This window comes from Amphiura filiformis, chromosome 19 (assembly GCF_039555335.1).
Source record: "Amphiura filiformis chromosome 19, Afil_fr2py, whole genome shotgun sequence".
NCBI lineage: Eukaryota > Metazoa > Echinodermata > Ophiuroidea > Amphilepidida > Amphiuridae > Amphiura > Amphiura filiformis.
Window position 1 is genome coordinate 39,069,780 of NC_092646.1, and position 19,218 is coordinate 39,088,997.

The 19,218-nt window shown below is 37.2% G+C and overlaps 1 protein-coding gene across 1 annotated transcript in view; it reads left to right on the forward strand.

The window, feature by feature from the left end:
- Positions 1–869: 869 nt before the first annotated feature.
- Positions 870–19,218, forward strand: part of LOC140140575 (uncharacterized) — a 135,341-nt gene continuing 116,992 nt past the window's right edge. The window contains 3 exon segments of the mRNA XM_072162332.1: positions 870–1,040; positions 15,288–15,416; positions 17,512–17,889. Coding sequence (XP_072018433.1) covers positions 989–1,040; positions 15,288–15,416; positions 17,512–17,889 — 559 coding nt within the window. The 5' untranslated portion in view covers positions 870–988.

The following is a 19,218-nucleotide window of genomic DNA, read 5'->3' on the forward strand; positions in this document are numbered from 1 at the left end:
TAAAAGAAAATAGTTTCCAGAAAAGAATAAAATAAAAACAACACTTATTTTCCCAAGGTACAATCAAAGATTATTTACGGATCTCCTGGGTGAGTTTCCAGCAGAACTTCGGCCTCAATAAGATCACCCCGGAAGATCATCCGAGATTCAAAAATCATTAATTTACAATATAGGAAACGTGGTTCAGTCATATAACTCGTATTCATTCATAACTTTAATTATAATATTATTAACTTCCAGGTATTAATGTTAAAAATTGATGAAGTCTATAGCATAAAGCACGCTTCGTCAAATTTAAATGTCTTGGACTTACAAAAGTATTGGTGATTACGTAATTTGACTTGTGTTGAGTATTGACTCTAAACGGGTCGATGGAGAAAGCAAAGAAATCTAAAGAAAAGAATCGGTCCATTTATTTATTATGTAGCCTATATTCAAATGTAAATAAGCTAACACAATGAGGTAGAGAAAATATCTTACACTTCCCATAATGCATTTCTTCCATTTCATTTTTCTGTACTGATTTGTTAATATAGTATGTTGTGCCACTTGGGTCGACTCGATAGTAACGAAATATCCTCGTGAACAGCACTCCAGATCTTGCAAAATATGTTTATTTCTTAACTAGCGACCCATGTTCAACCAGTCTATTCTCAAAATGAAAACAAAGTTTAAGTTAAACAAAACAAAATGGGAGGGTCATTTGTTGAAATGAGGAGATGTATCATGTTGCGAAGGATTCTGGGAAGGGTAAGATATTTTCTCTGGATGAAAGGTGGCCTATCGGGATTGGTAGGCTGTGTCGACTTGAGTGGTTGCTGTGGCGTGCTAATTTTTTCTCGCCACTCTCCTCTCTGGGTTTGAAGCCACCGCCCACTCCCAAATCGGATTGCTGGAATCAGAGAGCTTTCGGGGAGTCTCATACCTTCCTCATCTTTATTTTGCACCAAAAGAGCTGGCTGCTGACTAGTTCTTGAGGTTTGGAATCATGAGGTGCTATTTAGCATTAGCGTTGCTTGTGGCAGTCACAACGGCCCAAGGTAAGATGTTTAAGGAAACAAAATGATTTTGTAACTTTTTAAAAGTGAAACTGAGCTGCCGCCTTTTTGAGTATATCGGATTGATGATATAGGTTGTCAAATTATATTGCATTCATGATAAGTATTAAATGGTTACGAAAAAAATCACGAAGCAACTTATCATCGCTTTTCATTCCTGCGATTTTTCGGTCGAAAAAAAAATACGAATGCACGTGTGGAAGTTTTTAAAATCTTCTTGTGCATAAAATCGATTCCATGTTGCAGATACCATGTAAGGCCTTGCCTAGCATCACTTTAATCAATTAAGGTGACGCTGCCAGATAATGATTTATGACGTTGTTCCATGAAATTTCACATTGCTTGTGTGAAAAGTAACGCACGGATCTTGAATGAAAAGGTTCTACGAATCGAACCCTGGACATGCACTCCAAAAAACGCATTCTTGCCTTGAATTTGCGTTAAAGCTAAAAGCGTGTTAAAATTCCTAAGCATCATAAATACATTCAAAATATTTCTCGACAATTGACAATCTTGAATTGCTTTTGTTTTCAGTGGGGGAATTTAGGGGGCCGCCCCCCCTAAATTTTGTAGATCGATCCTAGACTTGCTTGCCAGTCCTATATAGGCCCTACGCCGTACCTATGTATATTAAGATCGATCCCCACCCTCTCTATTGAAAATGCCTGGATCCCTGGTAGTTTTTTTTTAGAAAGAAGACGTAAAATGCAAGACATACCCTTTTTGTGCCCTTAACAAAATGTTATGTAGTTCATTATTTAGTTATATACTAGTTATAGGCCTATACCTGTTTATCATCTAAAAGTTATGTGTGTTGCTAAACAAAGAACGAAGACTTTCGCCAGATCTTGCGTTTTACTCGTCTTCCTTTGTCATGTTTGTAACACCCAAAGTTTATGCTCAGTGACCGAGAAAAATGTCCAACGTTACGTAGGACTATTTGCCGTGTTGCAAAACTGGAGGATCGTCACGGGTGAATGCGTTGATTCCATTGACTTGTTTGGGGTGTAACTTTCTAATCCCCTCATCCGATGTACGCTCCAATAAGTATTAGGCCTATAATAAACACCTACAACAAAAACTTGACACTTTACCTCATTCAAAAAGCATGTAATCGGTGCAATGATGTTAAATGGGCTGTGATTTTACAAGTAAACGAATATTGAAATCGAAAGCGTGGATTCCATTGACTTGTTTGGGATATAATTTTCTAATCCCCTCATCCGATATAGGCATAAGTAGGCCTAAAAGCACCAACAACAACTTGACAATTGTGCGTTTCATTCAAAGCATATGTAATCGGTGCAAAGAAATGTTATATGGGCTGTGATTTTATACAAATCATTTAACAAGAACCTATAAACAACTATTGGCATCGATTTAGGTCACACTTGACAAAATGGAGGGCCATCACCACCTAAATGACTCTACAGACTTTAGTAGATGTAGAATATTCGATGTAACATACATGTATCTACGTTATTTAATCTATTTCCAGTTATGTTTGACGTAAAGCGATATGGCGATGATATATATATTTCTACCGGATGTTCTACGTAACATTATCGATTTTACGTCGTCAAAATGTTTAACGAATGTTTAACGAATGTTTAACGAATGTTTAACGAATGTTTAACGAATGTTTAACGAATGTTTAACGAATGTTTAACGAATGTTTAACGAATGTTTAACGAATGTTTAACGAATGTTTAACGAATGTTTAACGAATGTTTAACGAATGTTTAAAAACATTACTGGAAATAGAACGGGAATACCGATTAAATAACGTAGATATGTTTAGGCCTAAAAATATTCCACGCCGAATACTGTAGCGGCCTCCGAGAAGGAAGAAAAGTTGGCTACCCACATCTAGTGCTTTTTTCAACTTCCATGTTTGGTTGTTTCAAATGATTTTTTCTTGAACCTTTTTATCAATAGAAATATTGTGTTTAATATAGGCCTAATAGGCTTGATTGCACTGGATCGTGAAATCGAAGTCCAGAAGACTATAGTGATGTTGAATTTCAAAGCGGGTTCCTCCTTTATTGTATTATTATTTTATATTGAGCGTTATTGTACAATCTGTTTCGATCATACTGCGCCTCGTGTGCATCTAAATGAAAGTAGGCCTATATATGTGCCGCAAATTTTAAAAGTCACAAGATCATGAAGATAGACCCTGAAAAAAGATAAATATAATCTTCAATATTATTGTTATTATTTACTTGCAATATGCCGGGCCAATATCACTTTTGGTCAGATCCGAGCATGAAAGATTGAACATCGTTTTAACTTTTTAGGTCATCGTGTATACGTATAAAACGTAGTAAAGCGTAGATGGGCGTGGATGGTTACGTAATGAATATACATGAACGACCTCGTATTACAATAGATATTTAACTTTCACAAACCATTGTTTGCTAACTCTGGTTTAATATGTTTGAACAAAACGTTTTAGGTCAAGGGTCTGAACATGTAAAAAGCTTTTAAAAAAGTTTTTACTTCATTCAGAGTATCATGGAACGGGATACCGGAGGCTCATTGAATGGAAAAAATTAGGCCTATTTGTTTTATTTTTGATCCTTCTATACGTGGTGTTTGATGTAAAAATGCATAATTTCTTTACAGTGTATTTTTATTAGCTTTTAAACTTACAGTTCGAACAATTAAATTAAAAGGCTGGTTTGTGGGCTTTTTATGTTCAGTTCTTTTAATAGCTTACACATACAAACTTAGCTTTTTTGCCTACCCTTCCATTCGGCACAGGCGCACATGGGGGGGGGGTACTCAAGTTTGGTCTGGGTAGGGGTGTGCCACTCACTGAGAATTTGAAAGTTGACCTATCATATCAATATACCAATTCTTCAAAAAATATGGACCCATCGACTGATATCATAATGCTTATTTTTAAACCTTTTCGATCCGATTTAGACTGAGAATCAATCAATCAATCAATCAGTTATGTAAAATAGATTGAACGATATTCAACGATGTTTTATTGACATAAAACATCCAAATAAAAAGTTGGGTTTTTTGTGTGTCAATAAAACATAATTGAACGTCACCATCGTTCAATCTATTCAAAATGTTCATTAGCTCAAAAACTAGAAGCATCCTGAAATAGGTGGCTCTTTAGGAGTTACTTAAACTGTTCAATGTTCATGGAGGTAGCAGAGAATTTTTGATTTGACCTGGTAGTTTATTCCACAATCTGGTAGCATTTGGCAGCAAAAAAGCTCAGTCACCAAAAGAAACATTGCGTTCTTGGCTCAACAAGAGAAGTACTATCTGATCATGATGATCTATAGCTGCCTTTGACCATGTTGACTTTGAGTAACTCGAATTTCAAATCAGAATGGCACACTTGCACTGTGCCATCCCCGGTTTGCCGCCACATTCTGGTAACGTACAGTGTTCGGAAAACAATACATGACAGTAGCTTTACAGTTTAATATGCCTATAACTGTAACGACTTTATATTAGCATGCTTAATTTACCTGAACGAAAGTTAAAACAAGAGGTTTAGAAAATAGTTTTCTCTGAACCAATTACATGCCACTTGCGCCAAATCATATTTGTATTATATTTAGCATTCTTATTTTATGTACATATAAATGAACCGGGATAGTTAAAGAAGATTAGGATAGATGCAGCGTCTGCATCCGGTCTCCTGATATTTTTAATTAAATATATTTGACTGGGTGATACCATGAGTTCGACCTATAAAATTCACACCAGTATTATCCATGTGCTATAAATGGGATAAGTCGATAATAACAAAGTTTTACAAGTACTTTTGGGATTTAAAAATCCATACGCACGTCCTTCATTATACACGGGCGGATGCGTCGCTGTATTGTTAGCTATAAATGTCCCGTTACATTCATTCGAAATCCCCGCATCCCGTTATGTGCAAATCGGTATTATCCATGCTACAACAATTCAGCTGAGGTCCCTGGGAGGTGAAGATTACAAATTATCCTATCGACTGATCAGACAAGGACCATGGATCACTGATTCAATTGATCGAAAGTCGATTATTCAGTGCAATTTGCCGGACCAATATCACCCTTTTGTACCCAGAAAATCATAGCGGGTCAAAAAAGTCGTATACGCTCAGTAGCCTATAAACGCGTGAATGTCAGATCCGAGCATAAAGTTCCATAGTAATTTTAGGTCATCAATCAAGTAGGGCCTATACGCCATTATATAGCGTTGATGGGATTCAGAAAAAGTATAGTTTTGTGCGATGGTTCAATGCGGCCGAGCATGCGATCTGGTCGTGGTCCAGTAGGGCGAACTGGTCGTGGTACTGTACCGGTGTGGGGCGAAACGTCCTGTTTCCCATGCATGCGAGCATGATGCGAGGCACCGAGGGTCATTCAAAAAGATCTGCATAAAGCTCCATAACTTCAACGATAGCCTGACTGGCTTAAAATGCATATTTGAGATGAAATTATTGTCATACCCTTTCAAGATTTATTTCAAAATTACGAAAAATATCCACCTTTGTGGTAAATTTATTGACACCCCGGCCTGATATTCACTCCCCTGCCCTCCGAAAAAAATCCGGCACCGCCACTGAACTAATATATAGCCTAATAATGTTATCATCATATCCAATGTTTTCAAAAATGCTGAGTATTCAACTGATCCTTAATTCTTTTGAGGAGTGTACACAAAGACCTAAATTTAGCTATAATAATATTTAATGATTTGCTTTAGCTTTCTACGAGGATAGCTCATATACAAATATCATTACATAGGCCTAAATGCATAATATATGATCTGGTATCATGCATATGAAATCATTGCGATGTTTGAAGCACTAATAAGTGTGCACTGCTTTCTTCAAAAGTATAGTTTTCTTTTCAAATATGCCAGTGATGATGCAATTACAGGAGAAAGAGGAATTTTGCATAAGTGCCTTTCGCGTTAGAATTTGATTAGCATTATATAGTGCCTATTAGGCTCACCTCACAAAACTTGGTCATATGAGCGAGACATTCTTGTAGGCCTATAAAAAAATGGACATTTTACTTAAAATTTATTCAGACCGGTACACTCCATGCAATTCTATTCTGAAAGTTTTCATGATTGTTATAGGGCCTAATATTATTTCGTGACTACATATATAATAAATATGTAAATTTACTGACGTGATAGCAACTTCGGTCAACAAACGCCAACAAGATGTACCACGAATACACATGCTTTCTTATTACGTAAATGGTAAAACGTCTCAGATCATAACAAATTACCAAATTACCAAATCACCAAATTTCGATATGCATGGCTCACTAAAAATGGGTGACGGGGATGTGCTGCCACATTGATCCCCATTTTCAACTCCCTCTCACGCAATGACCCCCTTTTTTGTTTTACTGAATCCCTCCCACCCAATGACCCCCTTTTTTGTTTTCCTGTCATCAAAAGACCCACTTTTTTCAAAACATTTCTGAAAATTTCTGATTGAATTTTAATTTTTTTTTCAAACTTTGATGAAGTTTTGAAAATTTTGTATCAACTTTTATATTTTGACCCCAAATTTTTCCCAATCTCACTGAATGACCCCCTTTTGGTAAGATTTTCCCCAGTCACGGAAAGACCCCCTTTTTTCCTTCTCACTGAAAGACTCCCCTTTTTCGGCGTCTAGTTTCGAACTGCTGTCCCCTCCCAGTCACTTCCAAAGTCGAGTACCCCCAGGATGAACAACACCCTGAAATAATATTATAATCAAAACAATAAAAATAAATTATAAGATAAGTTTACGTAATGAGAAAGCATGTGTATTCATGGTGTATCTTGTAGCATTTGTTGGCCGAAGTTGCCAACTTGGTACATTTTATGTATGTAGTCACGAAAAATAGTATTATGATTACAATAATTGCGCAATAATCATGATATAACTGAAATTAAAAACTTTCGAAACAAAATTTTAGGTTAGGCCTACTGTACCCCGTTTCGCTCTGAACAAATGTAATTTTTCTTTGTACAAATGTGAAATTTCTCGCCCATAATTATGTATGAACAAGTTTTGTGAGCCTAAATAGGCCCCTATATAAATGCCAATCGAATTAAGGCACTTATGCAGTTTTCTGTAAAATTCCTCTTTCTCCTGTTAATTGAATCGCCAACCAGTCGCCAACGGCCTATTTGAAAAGAAAACGACGATATAACAATTAGCAGTGCACATTTGTATTTTTGTATTGTACTTCAAACACAGCGAACATAAAACGTTTCGTATGTTAGAAAAGAGCAGTAAAAGGTCTTCAAGAATTAAATGGCTAGTTGTATAAAGAGTATAAAACATTTTGTCATATCGTTATAAAAACTGGTTGCTCCAAATAATTCAACGTATTGCTATAGTAAACGTTAACACAATGTTTTGGTAATGTTTTGGTAAAGCGATTGTAATAATATTTGAAGTGACAACACTTTTTGAAGTATTTTGACTAATTTAACCTGTTATTCAAATGCTGGGCTCCACCACACACATTTGCACAGTATTTGTGGGACCTGAGAGCACATCTGACACACCAAATTGCATTATGAATACGAGGAATGTCCTGATATCAAATTGATTCACTAAATTGAACATTTAACTGTCCTCGAAGTAAACCAGGTAGACTTACAAATCGGATGCTATGAACTTAAAGTGTAGGCCTTTGTAGCTAAATAGCTGGGATGAAAAGCCGACCATCATATGAAAATTTGTTGACCTTTCATTTTGAAGATATTACATAAAGTTTCCCAAAGATAACTTCCGAGGACATTCGTCGTATATATAGAATGCAAATATAGGTACGTCTGTATACTCTCAGGTCCCATCACACAAAATACTGTGCAAAGGTGAGTGACCGTGCCCTTGAAACGTTTTGAAAAAATAAAAACTGGGATGGTGTATACGTTGGCGAGAGGAAGAGCGGCATTTTCGAACTCGCCAGTATATTACTCAATATAATATATTAGGCCTGAATTATAACGTGCACTATTTGTCCCATGATTATGCATACCTATTAATTATAAGTTATGCATGTATAACTTTTTAATAGGTTATGAATTGCCAATAATCATAAATAATGCAAGATGTACATGGACCAACTAATGTGATTTCAACAATAATTAATTTGTAACATTAATTGGCCTACGTAACTCGTAACTTTAGCCCGTTATATCAAGTCGGAATGTCAGAAATCAAATACTTGGGCTTTGTTAAGTTCATTAAAGATGCATGAAAACATATTTTGTCCCATGATATTTAAATAATCATTACAGATTATGCATCATCTAGATTGGTTATGAATTGATAATATTAATAAATTATGCAAGAAGTGCATGGACCTACTGAAAGCAAGTACATGGACCTATATGATGAAAGTGGTTTCAAAATTAACTTGTGTAATTTGGGCTACGTAACTCGTAAACCCCGTTACATCAGGTCGGAAATGCTTTTATAATTTATGTATCAAATAATTGAGGATACCGTGATATTTGGATCAAATGCATTTTGCAAACGGAACATTGCTACACTTTTATAATTTATAAAGTGTAGGACATATGCTTACAAATAACAATACAATAAGCTACAATAGATGTAGCAGAAATGGGGACTGTATTTTGATAAAAGAAATCGCAGTTTGTTCAAGCTCCAACTGCTTAGTAACCTTGGGAAAATCCCCTTATGCTATTATGAGTGCATTGCCCTTCCCCAGAAAATATAATTATGGATTGATAGGCCCAGAGAACCCCCTTGCAGACATAAATTCAATACGGAATGAGCGTTTCAATAGAAAATAAATTTACTTAGTTGAGAATAATAGATTGGACCGAGTAAAATAGACGTGTTAGGATAACATGAATAATAATCGATGATTTAAATGTACATGCATGGATAAAGCAAGCCGCACCTTGAAGAACTATGAGGCATATTTACCTGGCCTATTTGTATTGATGGCGACACATACTGGTGCGTTATTAGTCCTACCAGCCTGTTCCGATGCGGCAAGTGGAATTTGTGAACAGTGGTAGATTATGACTTCGGAATTTCATTCTTAGCCGGTGTGTCCAAACCGTGTAAAAAAATTAGAGATAACATTAAGAAGGAGGCCGTCTTTTCATATTAAAACTATTCAAATTAGAAAAAAAAAAAAAAAAATCAATTAGGGGTGGGCTGTGACTTGGAAACAGAACCGTCATAAATTTAAATAAATAAATTTCAGATTTATATAGCGCCTCTTTCCAGCTAGATCTTGAAGGATTCAAAGCGCTGTAATTTCACTGCCATGGTGAATCATCACAATCAGTAAGCCTCATCTAGGCCAGTTGCAGCCGAACCTCAGGCGCAGACCTATCCGCACTTCATCCACCAATTAGGCCTATCTGTTGCAGCTCCCCAAAAGCTCCCAAATTCCATTGGGTGAAGGAAGTTTTGATAACCAAACAACTAATCACCGATTTTTTGGAAGCAGGAGGAAACCGGAGATCCGGGAGAAAACCTGCGAGAGCGAGCATGGGATCGGGATAAACCAAGTGCACACGAGTCCTTGAGCCGCGCCGGGGCTTGAACCCGGGACCTCGGGTGCAAAGCGAGGGAACTACCGCTGCGCTAACTCAGTCGCCGGTTCATGTGCATTGATTTGTCAGAATTTAGACTCATCTTTCATTTTCTCGTTTAAATACATTCCCAATACAAATATAGCACTAAACTTTATAGCAAAATAATCGAAAACATGTTATAGACATTGCCCCACTACCCGGGCCCTATGAAAATCTAATCAAAATGACTCGCTATCTTCAGTAGATAGCTGCGATGCGGCAACAGGAGAGTTGCCGTCTTCGTTTCTAGTCTAGTCTAATGGCCTACAAGCTCTCTTTAGCAATACCGCAGCGGCGGAGGCAGCACACCACTAAATCCTTCCGCATTTGGTGTAACCTTTGATAGTCCCGGTAAACATAGGTCGGTAGTGCAAAGAAGTGGGTGTCCCTTGGGAGCAAGATGAGTAGCCATGATTGTTTATTATAATTAAAGTAAAAGATATGCAATTGGTAAATGTTCAGAATATCACAAAATGGTGCATCTTGATCAAAAGTTTGGCTCCCAAAACTAATCCGCGTACGGACATGGTAAGGAGGCATTCGTGCAAGCTGAAAATAAGGGTGGCGCTGTTCAAGTCCCCGTAGCTTAAAAGTTAGTCTCAACTTGTGTCAAAAAACCCATTTTAAATTAAATTGTAATCTTTATTTAAGACATTGGTGCTACCAAAATATGAAAAATGGTTTTACATGGGGTAGAAAAACAAACTTACTTTCATGTATATTTACACGTATTTCAATGGGAGTTTATTTAGTGGTGTGCGCCCTTCGAAGACTCATTTTTGTAGGCTATGGGCATGATTGATACCTGATTTTAAGTGCCAAAAAGTTGAGATTTTTGCCTGAAACTTTTCTATTTGCAAAGAAAAAATGTCTGTTTTCTGTTACCGTCTACAAATACGCGATTTCATTCTTAAACGCACACGAAATTGTCTTCAAAACAAAGGTTTCCATCGAATTGACAATTTAAGACCGTGCTATAGAAATGAGCTATTTTGGCCTTAACATCATAGGAGTGGTCACTTTTGATTATCCCGGCGCAGAAAAAGTGAAACATCTTTGAAATTATTTTGATGCAAAATGTAATTATAAGAATAAAACTCGTATGTTAACGTTTTTAAAATAATCACTGACCATTTAATTGGGTCGCAATAGACTTTGAAAGTCAATGCATGCTTTTTTCGTAATACACGGCCCAAAATGCCGGTATTTTAAAGATTTTGTCAAATATTCAATTCCCAAGAGAGAAATATATCAAACAATTTGAATGATTGGTTTTCTTAATTTTAGATCTTGCCACAATAATACACACAACTTGGAAAATGAACATTTTAAAGTGCCAAAATGACGTTCCATCTACCCATACCCCCAAACTTTAGAACATAGGCCTTTGGCATATCCGTATATACTGCATGATAAAGAGCGGGGGGGGGGGCGGAATGCTCACATACTGTTTGTCCACCATGTCATATTTATGATTGTGAATATTTTTGAAAGAAATCAATCACTTTTCTGATATCAATGGGAATATAAATACAGTTTAACATGGCCTACTATGTTGCTCTGGCCCTAGAATTCTAAAAAGGGCAAAAAGTAGTACATTTTTCACTAGGTGCGAACTTGTTTGAAGCGCTGTTTTATAACTTTGGAGCGACTAGCAATAAAAAGAAATGACACTTTTTAAGATGTTTAACACTGATTCCAAAAATAAAGAAAAACAAAAATATTTTGTTCTTAGAAGGCAGCACACCACTAAATCCTTCCGCATTTGGTGTAACCTTTGATAGTCCCGGTAAACATAGGTCGGTAGTGCAAAGAAGTGGGTGTCCCTTGGGAGCAAGATGAGTAGCCATGATTGTTTATTATAATTAAAGTAAAAGATATGCAATTGGTAAATGTTCAGAATATCACAAAATGGTGCATCTTGATCTGGTCAAAAAGTTTGGCTCCCAAAACTAATCCGCGTACGGACATGGTAAGGAGGCATTCGTGCAAGCTGAAAATAAGGGTGGCGCTGTTCAAGTCCCCGTAGCTTAAAAGTTAGTCTCAACTTGTGTCAAAAACCCATTTTAAATTAAATTGTAATCTTTATTTAAGACATTGGTGCTACCAAAATATGAAAAATGGTTTTACATGGGGTAGAAAAACAAACTTACTTTCATGTATATTTACACGTATTTCAATGGGAGTTTATTTAGTGGTGTGCGCCCCGGAGCGGCCGAGTTCAATTGTTTCAATACTGCAATGGACATGGAGATCAAGAGGCACACTAAATATTACTGTTTAATATTCAGTCATTTGGGAAGTGAAAACCAAATGTCAACAAGCAATATATCGGCCATGTTTGGGCGGATCTATACCGTGAAAAAATATCAACGTGATCCTAAATTCCGCCTAAAATGTGCTTGACATTTAAACGGTTTGAATGAATGAAGTAAGCTTAACATGAGTTTAAAATATTACAGTCACTGACACACAGTGTCTTCGACCCTATATCTTCATGGCAGGAATCGCCATGGTAGGTTAAATCCACAGCCACGATTAGCCATTTGGTTCAAACCTTTAAAGCTCTTTTAAACTAATAATTAGTCGAGGGACATAACTAAGGCTACTCACAATAGCCGGGTAATCGATCTTGGTTGTGCGTGATTAAGCTTGTATACCCCATTGAGGTCAATGGTCATCGACTTTTATACTGCCTACAGTGAGTGCAGCTGTACTACACGCTGCATGCGGTAGTCCATAACAGGACCAACGCAATATAAAATGGTCAAATTTTGAGTTCAAAGCGCACGGCCAATTTTCAAAGCGCATTCTAGCGACTATCATATCTGTTCAACACGTATTTCCAAGTTTATGAGACCAAATCTGGTTTCTTGAGAAAAAAAAATCATGACGGAGATATTCATCATTTTCTAACCCGGTATCAGAAGATTTTCGTCTGATATCAAAATCGTGCATAGCAATTCACGTGTATCGATCCGTGTATTCATTTTAGTGTCCCTTCTGCACCAAATAATTATTAGCCAGGCGGTGTCGGTGTGTGACACTGACTGGACGTGATTAGCCAGTAAAGGCTATAGCCTATAGCATAGGTTATACTAGTTTTCGACGCAAGTTTCGTCATCGGCCTGCCGATTTGGCTCGGTTAAATTATGGCGTAAACACGGAAGTGGGACTCTGATCGTGATGGGCTAATTGAATTTCGTCATCGGCTGAGTAGCGTTGCATGTCACCTAGTTCTTTTTACACGATAATCAGAAAGAGCTGTCGGACACTGCTGAAGAAACTTGCCAATTTATTACTATAGTTGTATATCGCATTGTTGTACTTGTAGATATAATTAGCAAACTTTATTTAACACATAAAAAAACAACAGATTTGTAACGTATGTGCAAACCTTACCAATTCAAATCCTATTGCAACTGAACGTGGGTCATAGCTGCAATTTTAATGGCTGCCTTCATGTACATGTATTGGTGATATCCAAGGTCACATACCGAGGTCAAAAGGTCATTTGAAGTAAACTTGTAAATAGGCTGACCATACTTGATAGTGACTTCCATAAAAGCATTACCATGTCGTTTTAGCCAATCACTTTTGACTATCGTTGTGAAATGGTGAAAAGTCAACTGATGTTGACATGGAGAGCTATGTAAGGTTATTATGCACTACCGCACACCGACATCGCCTGGCTAATAATTATTTGGTGCAGCAGAGACACTAAAATGAATACACAGGATCGATACACGTGAATTGCTATGCACGATTTTGATATCAGACGAAAATCTTCGGATACCGGGTTAGAAAATGATGAATATCTCCCGTATATGATTTAGTCTCCAGAAACCAGATCTGGTCTCATACACTTGAAAATATGTGTTGAACAGATATGATGGTCGCTAGTTTGCGCTTTGAGAAACGGCCGTGAGTCTTGAACTCAAAATCTGACCAAAATCGTTAATTTTATATTGCGTTGGGCTTGGTCCTGTATGGACTACAGCGCATAGGTATATTCGTCTCAGAGTGGAGGCAGTATGTATGACCATTGACTGCAATGTCGTATACAAGCTTACTCACACAGCGAGAAATCAATTACCCTGCTATTGTCAGTAGCCTTAGTCAGGTCACTTGGCTAATTATATGCGTCTCATAAGGTCGGAATAAAATGACCTTTCGTGGCTGTGGATTCAACCTACCATGGCGATTTCTACCATGGAGATATCGGGGCGATGTCACTGTGTACCGGTATATGCTCAATTACACCCATTTTCTTGAACATTGCACGACCCCAAATTAATTTGCACAGCAACATTTGTAAACATAAACCATTGTAAGAGGTATTTTGAAACTGCAATTTTAAATTTAAAAAAAAATTAGCAAAGTAACAAATTCATTATTGGGAACCCAGAAGTGAATGAAATGATGCATGAAATGCCATTGGTCAATTGCCTGATATAATACTGTTTTATGAATTCCACTGCCCACTCCACTCGCACTGTACAAAGTCACTGTGCAATCAGCTGTCAGGACATGTTTAATTACTGGACTTAAGCTTCATGGCAAACTACATGGTTATACACTCATAACAATAAGGCATTCAAGTTTATAGAATTGTTGGCTTATTTTTCACATGGATTTAAAAATAGTTGCAAGCTTAGTCTATTCTGCCAGTTGAAGTGTTGTCATAATTTGGCTAATGGCTATTCTGTGGCTAACTGGCTATTCAACCTCCCTCTGACACTGGAGTAAAAGATTTCTGTTGTGGTGAATTTCAAATAGTAGTCTAGTCTTTAAAGGAAATGGTTCCAACTTTTAACATATTGCATGTCAAAACGTTTGATATTCTCACAAATGTTAATCATAAAGAGGGTATATGCGATACAATGTCAATTTTTTAATCAAAAGGTTCAAGCTTTAAAACATTATTTTACTTGACTGGAATTCAAACTAGACTTATGCATGATTTCAGTGAACAGTTACATAAATCAAAAGTAACACTTCTTTCTGTGAAAATGATCATGTACCATACTGACGCGAGTATAGTCCCACCTTCGAGTCAAGTCCCACCACCAAATTTGTTAAAAATTTTAGAAATTGTAAAAAAAAGTTTTCATGGTTTTGGAGTGTCAATGAACTGGACCTAGAGCTAAATGCTAGGATCAATCATGGTTGACTTCAAAAAAAAAAAAAAATTGTAGGCCTGTGTTTTGAAAAAATTTGTATTCATGTCATTTGAATTAGTATCCATTTTAAAATCATTAATAGAGTATGACAGTACAAATGTATTCAAAACACATAGGCTACAATTTTTAAAAAATCAACCATGAATGATCCTAGCATTTAGCTCTAGGTCCACGGACACTCCAAAACCAAAATAATAAATAACTTTAAAAAAAAGTTTTGTTTTATAGTCCTACCCCCAATTTTGAAAAATGTTCACCCCAAAACAGGGTGGGACTATACTCAAGTCAGTACGGTATATTAAAACTAGCCTGACAAATCTGATAAGTTGTTACTTGGGTTCTTAAAAAGCTTTTCAAGAGGGAAAAAAATAAAGAAAATTATTAACCCGTTCAGTCATTCCAGTGCTACTTATTAATTTTACCGATTTTTTTTTGGTCCTACTTTCAGATTTGTGTACCGTCAACCAATGTCAAAGTGGAGAGACCTGTTACAACAGGAATGTTGCCGGTCAGCCTACCTATGTGTGTGAATGTAACCAGGCATTCCGTATGGGATATGACTGTCAAACATCATCTGGTAAGTAGAGCTATGTAACGGACTATTCCATTTAAAATCCACGCTCCACCTGTGGAAGATTTTTGAAATATCTTCCACAGGGGGAGTATGAATTTCAAATGGAATTAACACATCAGCAGCTCCATTTGAAACTCGCCCTCCCTCGGGGGAAGTGTCAAGTGGAATCTTTCTCAGAGGGTGTATTCAATTCAAATGGCATTGCCCAATGTGCTCATCAGGGGTAGCGCTGGCTTCAAAATTTAAGGGGTCCGAGTGATTTTTGTTGGACTCATTCAGCCCTCCAAAAGTCAAATTTAAGGGGTCCAATGGGAATTTTAAGGGGTCCGAGTCCGACTATGGAAACATCACCCACTAATATTAGAGGTTACGATATGCTGGACATGGGGTTGTATTATGCATTTTACATCAACAAAATACAGCATGCAATAATTATGAGCCTCCCAGGGGGTAAAATTTCCAAACGGCTAAAAAAAGGTAAATATTGCTTGCACCCGGCCTGCTAAAATTGTATTCGTCGCAAGCAGGAAAATGTAAAAGTTTCCATAAGCCTACTATTTCTCAAGTTTGTTTCAAGCGTTTAGTTTTGAACATGCCCCATGAATGTGTGCTCAAAATCACTTGCACTTGCCCCTCCTCCTTTTGACTTTCCAAAGATTGCACCCCGGCTGCCAAAAAATTCTTGCCCCCCCATTTTACCCTCATAATTGCACAACCTCTGAACTTCAAGAAAATCCAAAATATGGGAGTGCAAACCCCAAAACTAGGGGTTGTTTTTACAATCCAGTCCTTGTTTTTACAATCCAGTCCTGTTTGTTCATCATGTAGGCCTATAAATGTTATAATGGAGTTTTTTATTTAGTCAAAACGCCAACCCTTAATTATCGAAAACGTAGTCCTAACCCTAATTCTGACCTTTCACCTCCTAAACCTGAACCAACCCCTTCAAAACTGGCAAAGTTCTGAAAAATTATGATCACACGACGTGACTATGTTTATGTGTATTTTTAATGTAAAAAGGTGCAGAATTCAACACCCCAAATCTTACCATGTCCCGCTAATTCACTGCAATTTTATCCTATATTGCCATCAATAAAGAATACAAAGTTGACTTTTTTGTGTTGAGGAAACTCCATTTTTACTTAGCATGACATGAAAATTAGTTAAATGATGATTTACTATGGTATAAAACTCCCGATAAAACGATCATCAGTAGTAAACATTAATGCATGATCGGGAAATCCCCACTGACAGTTTATACAAGGGAGAGATTCTTTCGCAAGTGGAGTCAATTGTCACACTATTTCATTCGCAGAGCCTTGACTTGCACAATGTTTCAACAGATTGGTATTCAGAGTGAACGATCTGATATAGTTCTTGGAGCATTTATTTTTGACATTCTGTCTGAAATGATCGCATTTGTTTTGTGCCCTGTCCATAAGGTTTTACATGCCTGATTTTCAAAGCGCCTGAGATATTCTTGTCTAACGCATTAGGTAAGCTTAAGGTTAATTTTATTGCGTCCCAACAACAGTTCCACGCGTCCCTGACGCGCAGACTCGCACCAGCGCGACCCTTGGTGCTCATTCAATTTAAAATTCATACTCCCCCTGTGGCAGATATTTCCAAAATCTTCCACAGGGGTAGTGTGGATTTTGAATGGAATAGCCCATTTTGATCCAATTAGGTCAAAGACAGAGAGGATATCTTTCCCTTCCCACAATGCATTTCTTCCCTGTACTCTATGTTGATAGATCAAGCCAGATGATGGTGGATGCGATATCGTCATTTTTGACGTCCCCGTTGGATTTTAACACATAATCATGAAATCTTCACAAACAATTCTAAATTTGTTATGTGGTGTCAAAGCAAAATTATCTTACTCTAAAACCGTTGGGGTACGACAATGTACCACACTGTAAGTATGTTGTTTTTCAATTTATAACTGCTAACCGATAATTTGAATGGGGCTGTCAGCCTTGTATTTTCGCCAGCCTCGAACGTCACATGTTGCGTGTCCTATGCCGCCTGGTTTTGGGCTTCAATATTTTGATTCTTTCTGAAAAATCAAATTTTCCTTGGTATGTTTACCTTGCAGATAACCAATACCTGAATACATGTTATGGAGGGGATTGCGTGGCTAGTTCGTTCGAATCCATCAACTACCCAAATGCGTACGATGATCGTCATCGCGCCCTCTATCTCCTGTACATTCCCGGCGCCACCCAGATCAACTTCTCCTTTGATAATGTCTTTGGAGTCGAGGAAAACAAGGATGAGTTGTACGTAGGTACCGGTTTGGAGTTTGATTTCGCCGAGTTGGATGGGTTAACGTCGACCACCAGTCCAGTGGACAAGTACTTCTTTGAGGGCACTACGGCACCGGCATCTTTCACTCTATTCTCCGACACAGTTTGGATGTACTTCTTGACTGATAAGAACATAATGTTGAATGGATGGCGCCTGACATGGAATGGTAAGAAATGGCGAGTCGTAAATGTGATATCAGAAAGCGGAGAAAGTTATCCTTGAAAAAATATGACTGTTTATCAAATTTTACTTTTAGTATATCAGGGGCATTTTGAGGCATCTTTATTCAACCTATTAGCTCCTTTTTACTGCCATATAGTGGAGTTTTCAAACTTCAAAAGGAACAAACAAAAACTTGATGTAGCCAATTAAACATAATGTACCGTATTGTTCCTAACAAACGCCCCCAGTGGTGTAGCATGGGTCGACCTATGGGGGTTGGGGCATGATTGTGGGCCCGGGCTTGATTGGGGGAAGGGGCCATTTTTCGTCAATTTCACAATGGGATTTTTTAAATTATCAAAGTGATTGGGGGCACGTTTCCCTATGACGTTATGCCACTGTGGCCCCACTCAAACATTCCCATAATTTTTTCAATGAAAAGGTGAACAAAATGCCGAAAGTTCCATGCCATATCATGCAAATAAATAAATTTGTATTTCCGGCATGTCTGATGTCCTGAAATTCACAGACAAATTGTAGAATGATTTTTGATAAGACTTATTGCTTGAGATCTGTCGCTTTGTGGCAAATTTTACAAATGAGATGTCAAAATGCAGAAGACATATTCTGTAACAAAATGAATATTTCTGATTTTTGTTACTTATTGAACAACTTACGATCAATGGCTTAAAAAATTAAGTAATTACTAGGTGCACATGTAATGACAAATGTGTTAATTTTGATTTGTTTTTTGGTTGCAATAAGTGCCTCTTTGCATTTTATTGTACAATCAACTAAATTTGATCATTATTTGTGATGCGATCAAGCAAAATCAGTCGAAACTCGGAAATATTAAATTTTCAGTTTCTTATAGGATAGTAAAAAGCATTTACAAAGCTGGATTTTGCAGAAAACCCCATTGAAATTGAACAATCAATTCCAAAGATTTGAGCAATTAAAAGAGTTTCCAAAAGAACAGGAAACAAAAGGAAATTTGTTTTTTGTTTGGCTATATCTCAAAATCAATATTTCCGAGTTCCGACTGATTTTGTTTGATCGCATCACATTTGTAATGAATTTATTTCACAATGTAGCTTGGGTATCCTTTTTCTATCAATATTGCAATCATAGCATGATTTTGCACAATTTTAATAGCACTAAATATCGATGCAACTTGATCTGTACTTCACTAGTACTCTGACAACAGCTATAATCAATGTAAATATTGGGCTATTCCAGTTGAAATCCACACATCATCTATGGAACAGGGGGCGGGAGTTTCAAATGGAGCTACTTGAATGGATGACTCCATTTGAAATCTACACCCCCTGTG